The sequence below is a fragment of the Hippopotamus amphibius genome, chromosome 1 (genome assembly GCF_030028045.1).
Source record: "Hippopotamus amphibius kiboko isolate mHipAmp2 chromosome 1, mHipAmp2.hap2, whole genome shotgun sequence".
NCBI classification, from domain to species: Eukaryota; Metazoa; Chordata; class Mammalia; order Artiodactyla; family Hippopotamidae; genus Hippopotamus; species Hippopotamus amphibius.
Window position 1 is genome coordinate 12,237,253 of NC_080186.1, and position 16,933 is coordinate 12,254,185.

Here is a 16,933-nt window from a genome sequence, read left to right on the forward strand (position 1 = left end):
GTCAAAGATAACTAGGTACATAAGGAAACAAGACACCGTGAGCAAGGATCAGCACATACAGAAGACAGCAGAAATAATAATTATGTAACATGACAGAGGTGTTAACTAATACTAAGGTGGTAATTGTATTGCAATATGTAAATGTATCAAACCAACATCTGTACACCCGAAACTTACACAATGTTATATGTCAATTATATTTCAATAAGTTCTTAAAAATATGACAGAAATAGGCCACCATGACTTCAGATATTGGAATTATCAAAAATTATGGCCTTAGAATCACAGGTTCAAAGAGCACCGTGGACAAACTCATTCTAGAATTCATTTGGAAATGCAAGGGACCCAGAATAGCCAAAACAATCTTGAAAAAGAACAAACTTAGAAGATTCACACTTCCCAATTTCAAAACTTACTACAAAGCCACAGTAATCAAGACTGTGTAATGCTGACATAAGGACAGACATATAGACCCGTGGTACAGAACGGAAAGTCCAGAAATAAACCCATACACTATGGTCAATTGATTTTTGACAAGGGTGCTAAGAAAATGCAATGGGGAAATAGACTTTTCAACAAATAAAGCCTTTTCAGATATCTGATAAGGGCCTAATATCTAGAATATATAAAGAATTCTGTCAATACAATGGTAAAAATGACAACCCAATTAAAAAATGAGCGAGGGATTTGTTTTTTGTTTTTTTTAATAAATTAGTTTATTTCCTTATTTATTTATTGGCTGTGTTGGGTCTTTGTTGCTGCACACGGGCTTTCTCTAGTTGATGTGAGTGGGGGCTACTCTTCATTGTGGTGTGCAGGCTTCAGTAGTTGTGGCTCACCGGCTTAGCTGCTCTGCGGCATGTGGGATCTTCCTGGCCCAGGGACTGAACCTGTTAAGAATCCGCCTGCCAATGCAGGGGAGGTGGGTTTGAGCCCTGGTCCGGGAAGATCCCTCATGCAGTGGAGCAACTAAGCCCATGTACCACAACTACTGAGCCTGTGCTCTAGAGCCCACAAGCTGCAACTACTGAGTCCGCGTGCCACAACTTCTGAAGCCCATGCACCTAGAGCCTGTGCTTCACAGCAAGAGAAGCCACAGCAAGTGGGCAACGAAGACCCAATGCAGCCAATAAATAAATAAATAAATTTTAAAAGAAAAAAAAGGAACACAAATAACAAATGTTGGCGAGGATGTGGAGAAAAAGGGAACCCTCGTACACTGTTGGTGGGAATGTAAATTGGTGCAGCCACTGAGAAAATGGTACGGAGGTTTCTCAAAAAACTAAAACTAGAACTATCAGATGATCTAGTAATTCCACTCCTAGGTATATACCTGAAAAAAACTAAACCACTAATTTGAAAAGATCCATGCACCCCAATGTTCATAGCAGTATTATTTACAATTGCCAAGATAGGACTTCCTAGGTGGTGCAGTGGTTAAGGATCCGCCTGCTAATGCAGGGGACACGGGTTCTAGCCCTGCTCTGGGAAGATTCCACATGCTGCAGAGCAACTAAGCCTGTGCGCCACAACTATTGAGCCTGTGCTCTAGAACCCGTGAGCCACAACTATTGAGCCCATGTGCCGCAACTACTGGAGCCCACGTGCCTAGAGCCTGTGCGCCCAGAGAGGGGCAATGACTCATCCAGGTCACACAGCAACCCAATGGCTAAGTCAGGACTAGAACCCAGGGCTCCTGCCTGATTTCCTTCAGGAGGCCTTGAGAAGCAGGTCCTATGTGGTCTAGAGGTTGCTATTAGGGGTCTGTGTGCCTCTAGAGACCCCAGGAAAGTTTTTGCAAAGAATTAAAAAAAGAACGGCTCCCAAGGCTGGAACACTTACCACAAGCCAGGCACTCTGCTCAATGCTCTATGGCTCATCCCAGTGAAACCTCCAAAAGCCCTGTTTACCTTCCCCCTTCTTACTGTTGCAAAACTGGGGGCTCAAAGAGATGACGGGACTTCTCCCAGATCACACAGCTAGTAAGTGGCGAAGCAAAAATAGTAACTCAGCCCTGTGGGATTAGCACCCATGGTCTAGCCACCATACGATGAAGAATACGTGAGTGAATGAATGAAAGAGAGTTAAGGAGTTCCCTGGCAGACCCCAGGCCCAGAGTGTCACTCGATCGCCAACACAAGTGTTGGGGGAGGGGACAGGACCAGGGAAAGAAGTTTTGGGGAGACTGGGACAGGACCGTGCAGCTGCTGGTTAAGTCAAGAGGTACCAGTGCAGACTTCCTAGGTGGCGCAGTGGGTAAGAATCCGCCTGCCGATGCAGGGGACACGGGTTCGATCCCTGTCCCAGGAAGATACCACATGCCGTGGAACAACTAAGCCCATACGCCACAACTATTGAGCCTGCGTGCTCTAGAGCCCGTGAGCCACAACTATTGAGCCCATGTGCCACAACTACTGAAGCCCACGCGCCTAGAGCCCGTGCTCTGCAACAAGAAAGGCCACCGCAATGAGAATCCCACGTATCACAACGAAGAGTAGCCCCCTCTCACCGCAACTAGAGAAAGCCCGTGTGCAGCAACAAAGACCCAACACAGCCAATAAAATAAATAAATAAATAAATAAATTTATAAAAAAAAGAAAAAACGAGGTACCAGTGCCTGGCAGAGAGGGCCCAGCGATATGGAAAGAGGGGCGGTCAGTGGGCTCTGGAATGGGAGGGGCCTCCTGCCCAAGAATCTGGGCTGCAAATATCTCTGGGCAGCCTTCCAGTTCCTCTCCCCATCCCCGACAGAGCGGGGCACCCACCGCTTGCTGGGCAGTGGTTCCTCCTCTCCCTGCCGTGATGGCCCCTCTTGGTTGTAGTTCTTCACGAGGGGCTGCCAGCTGGGGGAGGGAGGGCCCCAGTGTGGGGCTGAGCTCAGTGCTCAGACTCAGCCTGTGCTCAGCCTACGCTGCCCTGCCAGGGAGGCACAAGGAAGGGGGACCCCTCCTCCCCAGCGCCCAGGAGTTCCTGGCAGAGTCGCCAGTGACTCAGGGCAGTGGATGTGGCCCCGTGCAGTGAGCATGGTGAGGGAGCCCCACCGTGTGGAGCCTCCTGTCTCCCCTCTGCAGGAATTCGCCAAGACGAGCATGATCTCCCTGCTGACTTGGAGTGGAGATAAAGAGAGCCCTGACCTCCTCCTCAAAAGCCTCAGCTCCACCGACAGCGGAAGCCCAGACCTGGGGTGGGGAGTGAGGGGACGGTGGGGGGAGGCTTTCTCAGGAAGAGAGAGAGATGGGGGCCCTGGGACAATCATCCTGGTGACCAGGTCACACAGCCACTCAACTCACATTTGCAGAGGGGCTGTAGCATGGCACCATTCAGGGCACGAACTCTGAAGCCAGCCTGCCTGGGTTCAAATCCCAGCTTGGGCCTTGGCTAGCTGTGTCACTTTGGGCAAGTCACTTGATATCCCTGAGCTTCAGTTTCCCCTTCTGTGAAATGGGCATTGCAGTGGTGCCTACCTCATAGGACTGAGCTAAGCAAAGTTCTTAAAATAACCCCTGCTGTTCTAAGTGAGTTCTCAATCTTGTCACCCAGGGCTCAGTGCCTGGGTCCTGCTGGGAGCCAAAGTCCCCACCCTTCATGGAGCTCACAGCCAAGTGGAGGGTAAACAAACTATAAATAAGGATTTGAATAAATAAACAAGATCTTCATGATTTGGCGATAAGCGCTGGGAGGGAAATACTCAGAAGTTTATAATGGAGAGTGCAGGAGGGTGGGGGGGGTGTCAGGGAAAACCACTCTAAGGAGGGAATATTTGAGCAGATTCTGGAAGGATGAGAAGGCAAGCAACTATGTGATGATCTGGGGAGAGTGAATCCCAAGCAGGGCCAACAGCAAGTGCAAAGGCCCCGCGGCAGGTACTAAGTTGGCACGCCTAGGAGCAGAAGGGAGGTGGGTAGGCTGGACAATTCTTGGTTGTATGGGCTGTCCTATAGGATGTTTAGCAGCATCCCTGGCCTCTAACACTAGACACCAGTAACACGCGTGCACACACACATACACACACACACACACCCCAATTGCGACAAACAAAAATGTCTTCAGACATTGTCAGAGGTCCCATTGAGGCAAAATCACCGCGATTGAGAACTTAAAGTGGGCACGGTGAGAAGTCAGCTAGGTTGCTGGGTCCATGGTGCCTCGTAAACCACTTAGCAGGATTTGAATGATGGGAGGGTCAAAGGGGGCTGGGATGCAGCTGGTGAGAAGCGGGCGTCTGGTCCCTGCCCTAGTCCTGCCAGGGTGTGGGCTGGACCCAGCTCTGCACCAGCTTCCTGGATAACCTCCACACTGTTCCTCCATTGGAACTGCCCCTCCATTCTCTGCCAGCCTCCCCTCTTTGTCCCCCATGCTCTCAGGGCACACTCTGGGACCCCTCCCTGGCCTCCCCAGCCTCTGAGCTTTTGCTCCTTTAGGTAGACCACACCTGGGGATGCGCAGGTAACAGGTCCTCAGAATATCGCCTTAGGGGCAGGTGATCTCAGACCTACTGACCAGAATAAAAGCAGACACAAGCGGTCCTCCCTTGGTCCCCCACTCAGGGGAGGTATGGGTGGGAAGCTGCCTAGACTACAGCCCTCAACCCTCTCCTGTCTCTGCTCTCTGGCTCCCTCTTTCTCCAATTCGCCCTCTCTCTGGGCATCTCTTGTCTCCCCTCCACCAACCCAACATCTTCCATCACCCTGTCTGTCTGTCTGCCTCCCACACCATCTCATCCCTCTGGCTGTGGCTCTGTCCTTCCCTGCTTCTCTCCTCTCTGCCTTGGTCTCTTTCCCTCCCTCAGCATCTCCACACCCCCTGCCTCACCCCACCCCCCCAAAGTCTGTCTCTCTCTCCCTCAGTGGCTCCAGTGGTTTGGACAATCTCAGCTCCCTTCTGCCTAGATGACCTCACTTCCCCACCACACGCACGCACGCATGCACGCACACACTCACTGTCACACACAAACACAAACTACACACACACATGCACTCACCCTAGTCTCTGGCTGGGTTTCGCTTGGAATCTGAAAGGCCCCAGCCCCAGCGCTGGTCTACCTGGCCAGGTCCAAGGGCAGAAGAGAACCATCCACAGGCACTGCACCTGGTCCCTGCACAGCAGCCCCTCACCCCATCTCCCTGGGGCTGCTGGGGTTACAGCCTCCATCCTCCACTCCCCAGGATCTTCACTGTCCCCTCTCCTCCGCCTTCTGTAAAGGGGTGGGCCCTGGCCTGGGAGCTGGAAGCTGGGTCCGGCAGCCTTAGCCTCCCACACACCAGGTGACCTTGAGCTTGTGCCTCAGTTTCTTCCTCTGTAAAAGAGACCTCGATGTCCCATCCAGCAGCACTGCTGGGAGGACCAAATGTGCTAATTCAGCCCCGTGCCTGGCACGCAGCGGGCACTCGTAGAGACAGGCACGAGGATTCTGGCCCCCACCCCAGTCTAAGCCCTGGGCACCTCTGTACTTACCCCTCCCCACTGGCGGCCTGTCTCCAGGAGAACTTCCCGGCAGACTTGGGGGGTCGGAGGGAAGGGGGAGCCGGCCTCCTGCCTTCTAATTTAGATTCCTGGGTTTATGGCAGGAAGCACAGTGAGGCTGACGCTGTAATTAAGGCGATTCCTGAGGCTGCGGCAGGAGGCAGGGAGAGGAGCCCACCGCAGGGCTGGCCCCCCACTTCTCTCTACCCCTCTGCCAGAAGTCCCAACCTCAGAACTTCAACAGGCTCCTCGGCCTTAAATCCCCTGATCCTGCACCCCATTTTGCAGCCGAGGAAACCAGAGACGGGTAACTGCATACCAAGGGTCACACAGCACTCAGGGACACACACCTGAGCCGCCCTCGGGGCCCCCCCCCGCCAGCTGTGGTCCAACGCAGGGTGCAGGGACAGTCCAGACACGTGGTTTCTTTGTTCTGTCCCCCCCTGGACCCCAGGCCCCATCTTCCCTGAGTCCCCCTCCCCCCACATTCCTGAGGTGTCTGGGAAGAATCTGGCCAGGGCTCTGGCAGGAGGGCAGATCCTGCCCAGGGGTCAAGACCAGGGCAGCAGCCTGGGCCTGAACACCCACTTCCCAGCTGGGCCTGCCCTAGCTGAGGCCTGGGGCTGTACTAGGGACTGCAGTGGCCAGGGAGTGGACCTTGGGACTCAGCGTCTCTGACAGTCCCTTCCAACCTTAGGACTCCAGGGCTGGAGCTCAAATCCTGTCTCTGTTCCTCCCCGGGTTCCACTCCAAGCCTCAGTGTTCTCATCTGTACAAAGGGTACAGCCCTCATCAGGGAGGTCAGTGCTCCTGTTGCCCCTGGTTAGACTTGGAATGAGATCCCACCAGAGCATGTGTGTGGCCTTCCCTGGTCCCTACTTTCCCTCGAGGACCAGCCCTACCAGGCTCTGTGGACTTGAGCAAACCTCTTGCCCATCCTGGGCCTCTGTACCCTCCTTGGTAAAAACAGGGGCTTGAACAAAATCAGGGGCTCAGACCCTGGGATTTCACATACCAATAGCAACTCAAAAAATAAGGGCAGGCGTGGGTGGGGCTGTGACTTTTCGCTTTGCCAAGCTAGGATATTTTTAAAAAAATCACCAAGTGCAAAGACACAAGAACAGCAAGGTGAGGCAGGGCGCTCACCCTCTGGGGGCCGTTCTTCCTTCTCAGCCTGCTGCAGACATCTCTTGTGCAGACAGCCTCAGATTCTGGACCGAGCTCAGGGCTCTGACCCAAGGGCTGGGCTCTTTGGGGATGTGTGTGTGTGTGAGAGAGAGAGAGAGAGAGAGGGAGAGAGAGAGAGAGAGATGGTGGGCAGGGGAGGCTGCTGAGGGGCAGGGGTGACACTCCCACACCGTAAAGGGCCAGCGCAGCCCCGTAGGCTCAGGCCCAGAGCTCAGCCTGGGCCTCACGGAGTGAACACTGGGCCTGGGTAATAGATATGGACGGGGCAGGGGCAGGAGGGGGTGCCAGGCATTCCTCAAGCTGGGGAGAAAGAGGACTTTGTTGTCCAAAACCAAGCTACCCCTGGCCTCCTTGCATGCCCGGGCACTCTGCCAAGGATGGAGAAACCCACTTGGGAGGCGGTGGGGGTGCTGCCGAGGCCTGTCCTGGAGCTGCTACCACCCCATCCCCTAGGTGGGGATGGGGTGGTAGCGGCTCCACCTAGGTGTCCCCAGTCAGCAACTGAGGGCCCAGAAGGGTCCCAGATGCCAGCCTGGGAGGGCTTGGCAGAGGGCTGAAACCCAAGGAGAGATGGAAGTGGGGCTGGGGGGGGCCAGGACTGGGAGACTCCCTGCCCCCACCTCCAGCTGGGGTGCGGTGAGGGGTGGGCTCGTGATTTGGAGTAGCATTTCTGAGTGCTCCTACCACCTCATCCAGCCCTCAGGACAACCCTGTGAGAGGGGTACTGTTAGTCCCACTTTACAGATGTGTAAACAGAGGCTCAGCGAGGGGAGAGCCTGCAAGTTAGTGGCAGAGGAGGAATCTCAAACCCGGTCCTCCGACCCCAGAACGTGAGCTTCAGGAGTCCTGCCCCTCCTCCCTCAGGGAGTCTCCTGTCCAAAGTGGCCAGGCCTGGGGTTGGTGCTGGTCACCACCGTCCAGGGTTTCAAGGATCCGATGACGAACCCGCCGCACAGAGCAGTAGGGCTCTCGGTAGGTGTTTAATAAGTTTTTGTTGTTGTTGTTTTCTGGTTTTGGGGTTTTTTTGGCCACGTTGCGCAGCGTGAGGGATCTTAGTCCCCCGACCAGGGTTCGATCCCATGCCCCCTGCAGTGGAAGCGCAGAGTCTTAACCACTGGTCCGCTGGGGAAGTCCCTAAGAAATGTTCATCAGTGCAGCTGGGTGACCAGTTCTGTCTCTCTCTAGGTCTCAGTCTCCCATCTGTGCAATGAGGCTGCTTCCCCGAGGTCCATCTTTCAGGGACTTTTGCCTTCTGACTCCAGCTGACTCTGCTCCTTCTCCCCACCCAGGACACCCTGGAGCCCTGGGACCTCTCTTCCTCATCTCAAGGCTGACTGTCAAGTCAGGGGTCCTGGAAGAGTTTCTGCCTCCAGCCTCCTCTTCAGAGGTTCTGGCCCCAGATCTGAGGGTGACCTGGGGCAGGAGGTGCAGGGCCTGAACTCCCCTTCTCTCTGTCGTCCTCCTTGCTGGGAGCCCAGCAAGGAGGACTGGGGGCATGGGGACAGTGACTGGTGGTGGCAGCAGGGCCTCCAGCCAGACCTGGAGGCCCAGCGGGGGAGGCGGCAGCCTCTGGAATGCACAACCTCTTGCCGTCCCCTCCCTCTGCAGCCGGTGACTCACTTCAGACAGCGTTAAAGCACAAAGCGCCTTCCTTTGTCCCTAGCCCGTGCTTAACAGGATTGGGCAGGGGGTGGGGGGCGGGCCTCTGGTGGGGGGCGCCTCCCCCTCCACGGCCACAATGAGGGCCTGTGACATCACGCTGCCCCCCCGCTGTGATGTCAGAGGCCGCCACAATGGACCTTCCCAGACAGATGGCTGGGGATGGGGTCGAGGGGCGGGGCCAGGACACCTGCATCTTCTGGGGGGCTCTGTCCTGTTCTGGAGAAAAGGCCTTGTGGGGCCAGGGAGGCAGTGGCTCTGGTCTTACAAATGGCAGGCAAAAAAAACCTACTTTTGTCTTTTTATAAGTCAACACTTCAATGATTTTTTTTTTTTTACAGGGGGGCAGCACAATCCTGAAAAAAAAGTTGAGATTTTTCTGGCCCCTCCCCCTCCCCCCACGTTAAGAACCTGCTCCTTGGTGCCCACCCTCAGGATCCAAATCAAATCCTTAGCAGGACAACAAGACCATCTTGGAAGGCCAGGCACACTGGCCTTCCTTCGGCTTCTGAGTTGAACACCCTCATTCTTCCCCTACCGCCTCATCCTTCAAGTCAGCTCAGAAACTGCCTCCTCCAGGAAGCCTTCCCTGACCCACCCCAGACTGAACAAGGCTCTTTCTCTGGGTCATAGCACAGCACTGATCTTTCGAATATTCTTGTTTCCATGAGTGTCTCTCCCCGGGCAGACTGTGGGGTGGCAGCGTCTGTCAGGGGACCACTTCTGTTCTCCCACTCCCCACGCTTACCCTAGCACCAAGCACCATTCATCTATTCCTACATCAAATACATGGGGACAGCCCCCAGGAGTCAGGTCTGGGGATCCAGGAGCCACAAAACAGGCCCGCCCTTGCCCTCAGGGAACCGGCTGCCAGGCGAGAGGTGGTGTCTATGACACAATTATCATATCATGTGAGCCTGTAGCTGCAAAGAGTCAAAAGTGCATGAAGGAGATATGGTGGGGGTAGGGGTACCTTTAAGTCGGGTGATGGGGGATGCTCTCTGAGGCTGTGATGCATGAGCTGAAAGGGCAGAGGAAGCTAGTGGGTTGTGCCAAGGTTGTATGGGAAAGAGCTCCAGGCAGTGGGTGGCAGAGAGTAGGCCCTGGAAAAAGTCTCGTTTCATTCACTCAGAAACCCATTCGTGGGGAGCAGGGCTCTGGGGCAAGGTGCTAAGTTCCGATCCTGCCTCTGGGCAAGCCTTTTCCTTCTGTATACCCCACAGTAGGGACCAAGTAAGTTATCATCCAGATAGGGACAGAGGGGACTTCTCTGGTGGTCCAGTGGTTAAGACTCTGTGCTCCCAATGCGGAGGGCCTGGGTTTGATCCCTGGTCAGGGACCTAGATCACACGTGCTGCAATTAAGACCCAGCACAGCCAAATAAATATTAAAAAAATTAGAGGGTTGAAAGGGGCTACTGTTATCAATTACAGAGGACAATTGACCTAAACCAGGTCCTGGGCAAATGGCGTACGCAGTCTCCCCACCCACGGGGTAGATGATAACGGTTCCAGTTCATGGAGTTCTCGAAGAAAGGGATATGAAGAAAAGAACTGGGGCTGCTCAGAGGAGTAAGTCAGGGACAGACGGACATGCTTTTGAATGTCATTCCAGCCCCGTTGTGGTCCGCGTGCTGAAGCTACGTGGGAGAGTGGGGCTGATTTTTCCCAGATCAGTCAGTAGCAGGAATGGTTCTGGAGGTCTCTTGGAGGATGGAGAACTTGAGTTGGGCCTGGAAGAGTGAGTGCAGTTTCCACAAGCATAGATAAGGGAGGGGGTCTGTGCAGGGATGGGCGAGGGCTCAGATAGAGAATTGAGAACAGGTTGGGGAGCCTGGAATGCGCAGTGGGAGGGGTGAGGAGTTTGGGGGAAGAGGCATGGTGGAGACGTCCTGGGGCTTTGGAGTGTAACTGTCTGGGCCCAGATGCTGGGATTGGTCTGCCTGGCCCCAAGGCGTGGTCCCTGGGGGAAGGACCCCTCCGCCCAGCAGGAGACCTGCCTGGCTGCCAGACCAGAGTGGAAACTGCATGCATCCGTCCAGGCGTCCAGGCTGCCGAGGCCGCTGGGGAATGTGATGAGGCTGCTGAAATGGGGCCCCTGGCAGGGGGGGATGCAGCCGCGGCTTCCCAGAAACCCCGGCCTGGTTCTGCGACAGAGAATAGCTGACAAGGTTTGCATTAGAACGCCAGACCCCAAGGGGCTGGAGTGGGGCCTGCTGCCTGGAGCTGTCTGGAGACAGGGCATCAGGAGTGGGGGGGGAGGCGACCTGTGGTCGAGGCAGGAGCCCCTCAGCCCAGCCTGGAGGGACTTCCTCCAGCCCTCCACATGACAAACGGACAAACCAAGACGCAGCACCCTGTGGGGTGTGCCCAGGTTCCCCCAGCAAGGTCATCAGGAGGTGACAGAGCCCCACTTCCTCTTCTAGTCAAGGGTCTTCCTGCTGCCCCACTTCCTAGGAACCGCTCCCCACCCCAAACCCCCAGATGTCACTCAGAGCAGGCAGTGGGATGAGATAGCCCTTGTCTCATATTCTGCTCTGTCACTTCCTGGCTGTGGGATCTTGGTCTGAGATCATAACCTCGCTGAGCCTCAGTGTTCTCATCTGTAAAACGGGGATAATCCACCCCTTGCAGAGTCATTGTGAGCCTTCAATAATACAATGTGGGTCTCGGGTTTGGCACGCTGACTGGCACACAGTAGGTGCTCAGAAATGCTCAATCCCTTCTCCTTTACTGCCTGCACGGTCCTGGCCAGCCAGCAGGGGCTAGGGTCGTCTGTACAGCATGCCTCTTGGACACAACCCACGTTGGGGGATATTGAATAAGCTGGCTCCACTGGGCCCCCAGGTCCCAAAAGCCTGGGCTCTCTCTCTTTATTCTTTATTTATCGAGCAAATATTTCTTGAAGGCCTACTGGGTGCCGGACACTGTTCTGGGGAGGGCGATGGAGTGTGGTGATCGTGGATGAAGGTGCAGGAGGCCAGAGTTGGGAACGCAGACACTTTACACACCGCAAGCATCTGGCCTCTGTTTCAGCAGCATCTGCTGTGTGCCAGGCCCTACCCTCAGCTCTGGGCCACAGCTGGAGGTGGGGGATAGGGTGAGGAGGAGGGGCAGAGAGCTTGCCCATTGCTTTACGATTTACTAATTAACTAGAAAATCCAAGGCTGGTGCCTGGTGATGTTGTTTTGACTTGCCACCCAGACCCGGAGCAGCAGAGGAAGAGGGCCACTCCCCACCCAGCATCCTCGTAATTGCTGCCCTCACCTCCTTTAGGGCTTTGTTGGGTGCATCAAAGAGCTGCCAAGGCCCCTGAAGCTCAGAGCCCAGGGAGGGCAGTGGGCTGCAGGCCCACTTCCCAGCTGAGATGACTGAGGCCAGAGATGAAGGTTCTGCTTAGGGTGGGAGTGAGAGCAGGGCTGGCGTCACAGGCCTGCTCATGGCATGACAGCCAGGAGCCAGGAGGGTGTTGGAGCCAGAGCAGGGCTTGTCCTGTTCAAATGGGGGAGACTCAGGCCCCACTCACAGAAGTCTGGAGTGTGGAGGCCAGGGGCAGACTCTTCCTGGGACCCTTCTCTGCCCCTCACCTGGTGGACTCCCAGTTGACCTTGGCCTCAACTTGGACGGCTCCTCTTCCTCCAGGAAGCCTGCCTGAGCCTTCCAGGGTGGGTCAGGTGCCCCCCTCTGGCTCCTATAATACCCAGCTCCTATCCTTCTTGGCCTGGGATCCCATTGTGTGGCCACTGCTGCCCCTGCCTAAGAGCTCCATGAGGGCAGAGAAAGACCTTATTCATCCCTACCACCCCGGAGCCCAGCCTGGCCCAGAGTGGGAGGAAGCAGAAAACTGTCTCCATCCTCTCCTCTCCCCACACCAATCTGGGTACCTGGGGTGTTGGGCTGTGTGGCATTTGGAGAACTTGGGGAGATTATGCGGCCTCAGTTTCCCCAGAACCAGTGTTCTCAAGCCATGTCTGGGGAGGTGCCCATCATAGCAGAGAGAGGAGAATGTCCTGTCTTGGCAGTTGAAGGTGGCAAATGGAAAACTATTTTATCAAGGCCCCAGACTGTCTGGGCTCGACTCCTGTTCCTTCTGTGCTTGAGCCACTGGCTCTGGCGAGTTACTTAACCTCCTTGTGCCTCATTGTTCACATCTATAAAATGGGATAATGTTGGTACCCAACTTGAAGGGTTGTTGGAAGGATTAAATGAGTAAATACGGGCAGAGCACTTGGAGTAGTGGGTGGCACCTGGTAACTCCTGTGTAAGTGCTTGTGATCAAATTCACACATATTCCTGTTGCTCTGGGTTTATTTGTTTGTTTTTTCACTGATGATGCTAACTTGGTAACGGTAGTGTTTGCCAGGTTTCTCTATTGCAAAAATTTTTTCTTTTTCTTCTTCTCTCTCTCTTTTTTTTTAACCCTTTTTATACTTCCCTTCTTTGGAAGGTTTCACTAGGTCCAGTCCACACTCAAAGCAGTGAGGGATTAAGTTCCACCTCCCAGAGGGGGGAAACCTACCTAAATTATTTGGAATTCTTCTGCAAGGGAGATTTGTCTAGTCTCCCCCATCTATTTCTCTCTTTAATCATTATATCAGTATGGACTCATGGATATTATTTTGTACTTCGATTTTAATCTAATTCTGTTATTTGTTCTGTTGATCACCTGGTCTAGGTTTGGCCATTGGTGTTTTTTTGTTTTTCAGGTTGGCTCTTCTTCTGATATCCCCCCACCTGTTTATTTATTTTATTATTTTTAAAATTAATTAATTAATTTATTTTTAGGCTGTATTGGGTCTTCGTTGCTGGCGGGCTTTTTCTAGTTGCGGTGAGCGGGGGCTACTCTTCATTGCAGTGCGCAGGCTTCTCATTGCGGTGGCTTCTCTTGTTGTGGAGCATGGGCTTTAGCGCACTGGCTTCAGTAGTTGCAGTACGTGGGCTTATTAGTTGTAGCTCACGGGCTCTAGAGTGCAGGCTCAGTATTTGTGGCACGTGGGCTTAGCTGCTCTGCGGCATGTGGGATCTTCCCGGACCAGGGATTGAACCTGTGTCCCCTGCGTTGGCAGGTGGATTCTTAACCACTGAGCCACCAGGGAAGTCCCGCCCCCATCTGTTTATTTTTTTGAGCATCTCCTTACTCTTTAGCACTACAAGATGCTCCAAGCTCATCTTGCCTTTTTTCCTGCCTCAGCGCTGGAATCAGTCATTTCTCTAAGGAGCTCTGATTCCTTTTATTAGAGAGTGGTGTTTAGGAACCAAGATCTGAGGGCTGGATGTGCTTATTGCTACCAGGATGTCACTACTTCTAGGCCCTCTATGGGGGAGAACTGGGTTTGCTTTCATTTAAAAAATTGTTTCCCCTCTTGCCCATCGTGGGGTCTGTTGGAGGCTCCAGACAGCTGCCCACTGGCCTTTGAAAACAGACCCCAGTCTGCAGGCCACAGTCCTGGGCAATCTCGTGTGCCCTTAGAGGGCCTTATGTCCACTGGAGATGTGAGGAAGTGAGGGAGGGAACACGTGCAGCCATCTCCCCCTATGCTAAGCCACCTCTTGCGTGCACTCCTGCTCACCAGTGGGGCCATGTGGTGGCTGAGCTGCTTTGGGAATGGGACTCAGCCTGGCCTCAGGTGCCCTTGCAGCCCAGACTGCTGGGGGATCGTAGGCTTGCTCCCTGCCAGACCAACAGCTTTGTCCATGGTGGTAGCAGTTGCCACAGCCCAGTAACCGAGCCATGGTGGCCACCTGGTGCAGGCCAGACAAGGGTCAGTTCTTAGGAAGGTCTGACTCAGCCACCATGCCCAGCACACCCAGGTGGCCCAGTGCTAACGGGAGGAAGGTCCCTGTCCTCCCTTACCTTTCCCAAACCCAACCCCACCCAACACTGCAGGAAACACTGATGCTCAGTGGACCAGGGCCCAGAGCTGGCTCCCGATGGAGGTAGCTCTCCTGCAGCTGTAGGGAGTCAAGGTAGAGCAGGCATCCTGAGGCCCCGAGGCAAGCCGAGCTTCCTCCCAACTTTGCCAGAATGTCTCCTGTCTCCCCATAGCTCTAGGCTGGAAGTCAAGAGGCCTGAGTTCTGGGACTGCCTCTACCAGTGACTGGTTAGGGCACAGTAATCATGTCTCACCCTGCTTAAAATCTTCAGTGGCTCCCCACTTCCCTCAGCTTAAAATCCCCACTCCTGAAACTGCCTTACAAGGCCCTGGAGACGTCTTCAGCACCCTACATCACTCCCTAATGACACCAAATTGCTTGTGGTTCCTCCTTGCACAATCACTCGGTCTCACACCTCCACAATTTACTCTGCCTGCATCAGGCTGTCCCACTGCTTCACTGGTTAATTCCTACTTGTGCCCGAGCTCTTAGCTCTGTATCATTTCCTCCAGGAAGCATCACTTCTGCTCATCTGGTCCTGTCCCTGGTCACCTTTGTATGACACCTTCCTAAGGCCCAATGTGAACAACCTCTGGCGGCAACCTAGTATAGTGGAGAAGGCTTGGGGTATAATATCAGGGCTTTGGCTTCCCTCAAGGCCTCTGCTCCTTCCTGCTGTGTGACTTAGGGCAAGTCACTGCACGTCTCTGAGCCTCAGTCTCCCCTCTGTGAGAAAAGCATCTAATTGGGATTCAAGGCCCTGCTTTCAAGTCTGGCCTCTGCCTCTACTCCCCTGTGCAACCTTGGGCAAGCCCTGTCCCTGGGGCCAGCCTCAGTTTTCTTCTGTCAAATGGGCTGCGCACAAAACGGAGAGGGCTAAGTCTCTGACAAGCCCAAACTTGTGAAAAGCTTTTGTAAATCTCAGAGCCCTACATGGATGAAGAATTATTTCAACAACTCCATGGAGATGTGTGGGAGGGAGGCTAATGGCTGTTCTCACCGTTCTCCCACCCCGCACCCCGAAGCCCTCCAGAAACCTTGAGATCAGAGGTGACAGAGGCCATGTTCTCATGGAGGCCAGACTCGGCAGGGCCTGCTCCCTGGCCCCCTGCCCACTTCCCACCCACCCTACTCCCAGGGCTACGTGATGTGTGCCTTGCGTAAGAAGCTCTGTTTAAACACTCTGGGCAGGGGTGAGCCCTCTCCCCACCCACTTCTACACGAAGCCTCACCTGCCCCACTGCTCCTCCAAAGACTTGAAACCAAGCTCCGTTTGAACAATCTGCAACTTTATTTCAGAGCAGAAATAAGTCATTTCCTAACAATAAATATAAAAAAAAAAGTAATAAATTAAGGTTCGAAAAACAATATCAAACAAAACAAAACCATTAATACTGACAGAGTAGAAAATGTTGTCTACAAAGTGTGAGAGGCTGGATGCGCTGGCCCCAGCCTGGGAATGTTGGACACAGGCCGTTGTCTGCCCCCAACCTTGACCGGGCCCTCTGCCACACATACATTCTCTCCACAAAGTACAAAATATATATTAAAAAAAAAAAAAACAACCCTCCACACAACCAAGCATCCTGTGAGGGCCCCAGGAAAGCAAGAGTTTGGCCCTGTGGCGGCTGAGGACGGGGGGCCTGCGGGGGGGCTGAGGAAGGCACTGGAGGGACGGGAGAACCACTTTGGGTCTTGCCCAGCTGAGTTTGCCGTTTGTCCTCTTCTCGTGAGGTACCCTGCTCCCGTGGCCACCGTGAGCTGACTGCCCCACCTCCTGAGACGGCGAAGGGGAGGTCACTTTAGCAATGTCCCACGTGTGTGTCCGAAGGCCTTGGAGGGGCTCCTGCCCCGGAGGCTGCTGGGAACACGATGGTGCCTGCTAAGTGCTTGGCCGTCTCATCCTTCGTAGGTGAAGAGGCCCCCCCCGGCCCAGGGTCCCTGAGCATCTCCTCAGCTCAGGCCAAGGTATCGTCCAAGACCCCCCCAGCAGAGGCCTCAGGGTGGCATCAACAAAGAACAAGTAGAAATAAATAAGGTCCCTGGTGGCCCAGCACGGAGCTGGCAGGGAAGCCAGTCTGTTTCTTCAAGTATTCTTAGCTGAGGGGGTCACGAGGTCTGTCGGGGCTCAGATGGGGATCCCCACTGTGTTCACTTGGTCCTTGAGGCCCAGCAGGCTGTAGGCGATGCGCTTCTGGTGGCCGGGCAGCCGCACCCCGATCCTCTTGATGTCACTGTGGCGGGAGCGGGGGGGAGAGAGAGAAGGAGAGTGAGGGGCCTGCTCTGGAAAGGTAGGCAGCCGTGGGCGGGAGGCGAGGGGGCAGAGGAGGGACTGGCGAGGGTCCGTCTTGGGTGCCTGGGGGCAGAGCGCTCATAAGCTGAGGCCTGACAGGAGGGTCCACATCCTGAAAGCCTGCCAGCACCAGCAAAATTCGGAAAATGATCGAAGCCCTGAATGAGAAGCTTTTTTTTTTTTTAAATCAAATCTGTGCGGAAGGTGCTGATTTGCCCCCGCTTTGCAGATTAGAAAGCTGAGGCTCAAAGGTGAAGTGACGTGCCCAGAGTGACCCAGCTAAGAGGTAGAGAAGCTGGATCAAGCCAGCTGTGAACTAGGACCTTCCCTCCCCCACCCTGGGTCTGTCCCTAAAGTCCCCAGCTAAGGCTCCTCCCCAGGCAGCACGGATGCCACCACCAGATGCCAGGGACCCTCTTGGGGTGTCATTCAAAGTTCTCTGCGCAAGGTCTTTTCA

The 16,933-nt window shown here is 54.4% G+C and overlaps 1 protein-coding gene across 1 annotated transcript in view; it reads right to left on the minus strand.

The window, feature by feature from the left end:
• Positions 1 to 15,457: 15,457 nt before the first annotated feature.
• Positions 15,458 to 16,933, minus strand: part of EPHA2 (EPH receptor A2) — a 28,157-nt gene continuing 26,681 nt past the window's right edge. Inside the window, exon 17 of the mRNA XM_057697484.1 lies at positions 15,458 to 16,417. Coding sequence (XP_057553467.1) covers positions 16,312 to 16,417 — 106 coding nt within the window. The 3' untranslated portion in view covers positions 15,458 to 16,311. The remainder of the gene's footprint in view (positions 16,418 to 16,933) is intronic.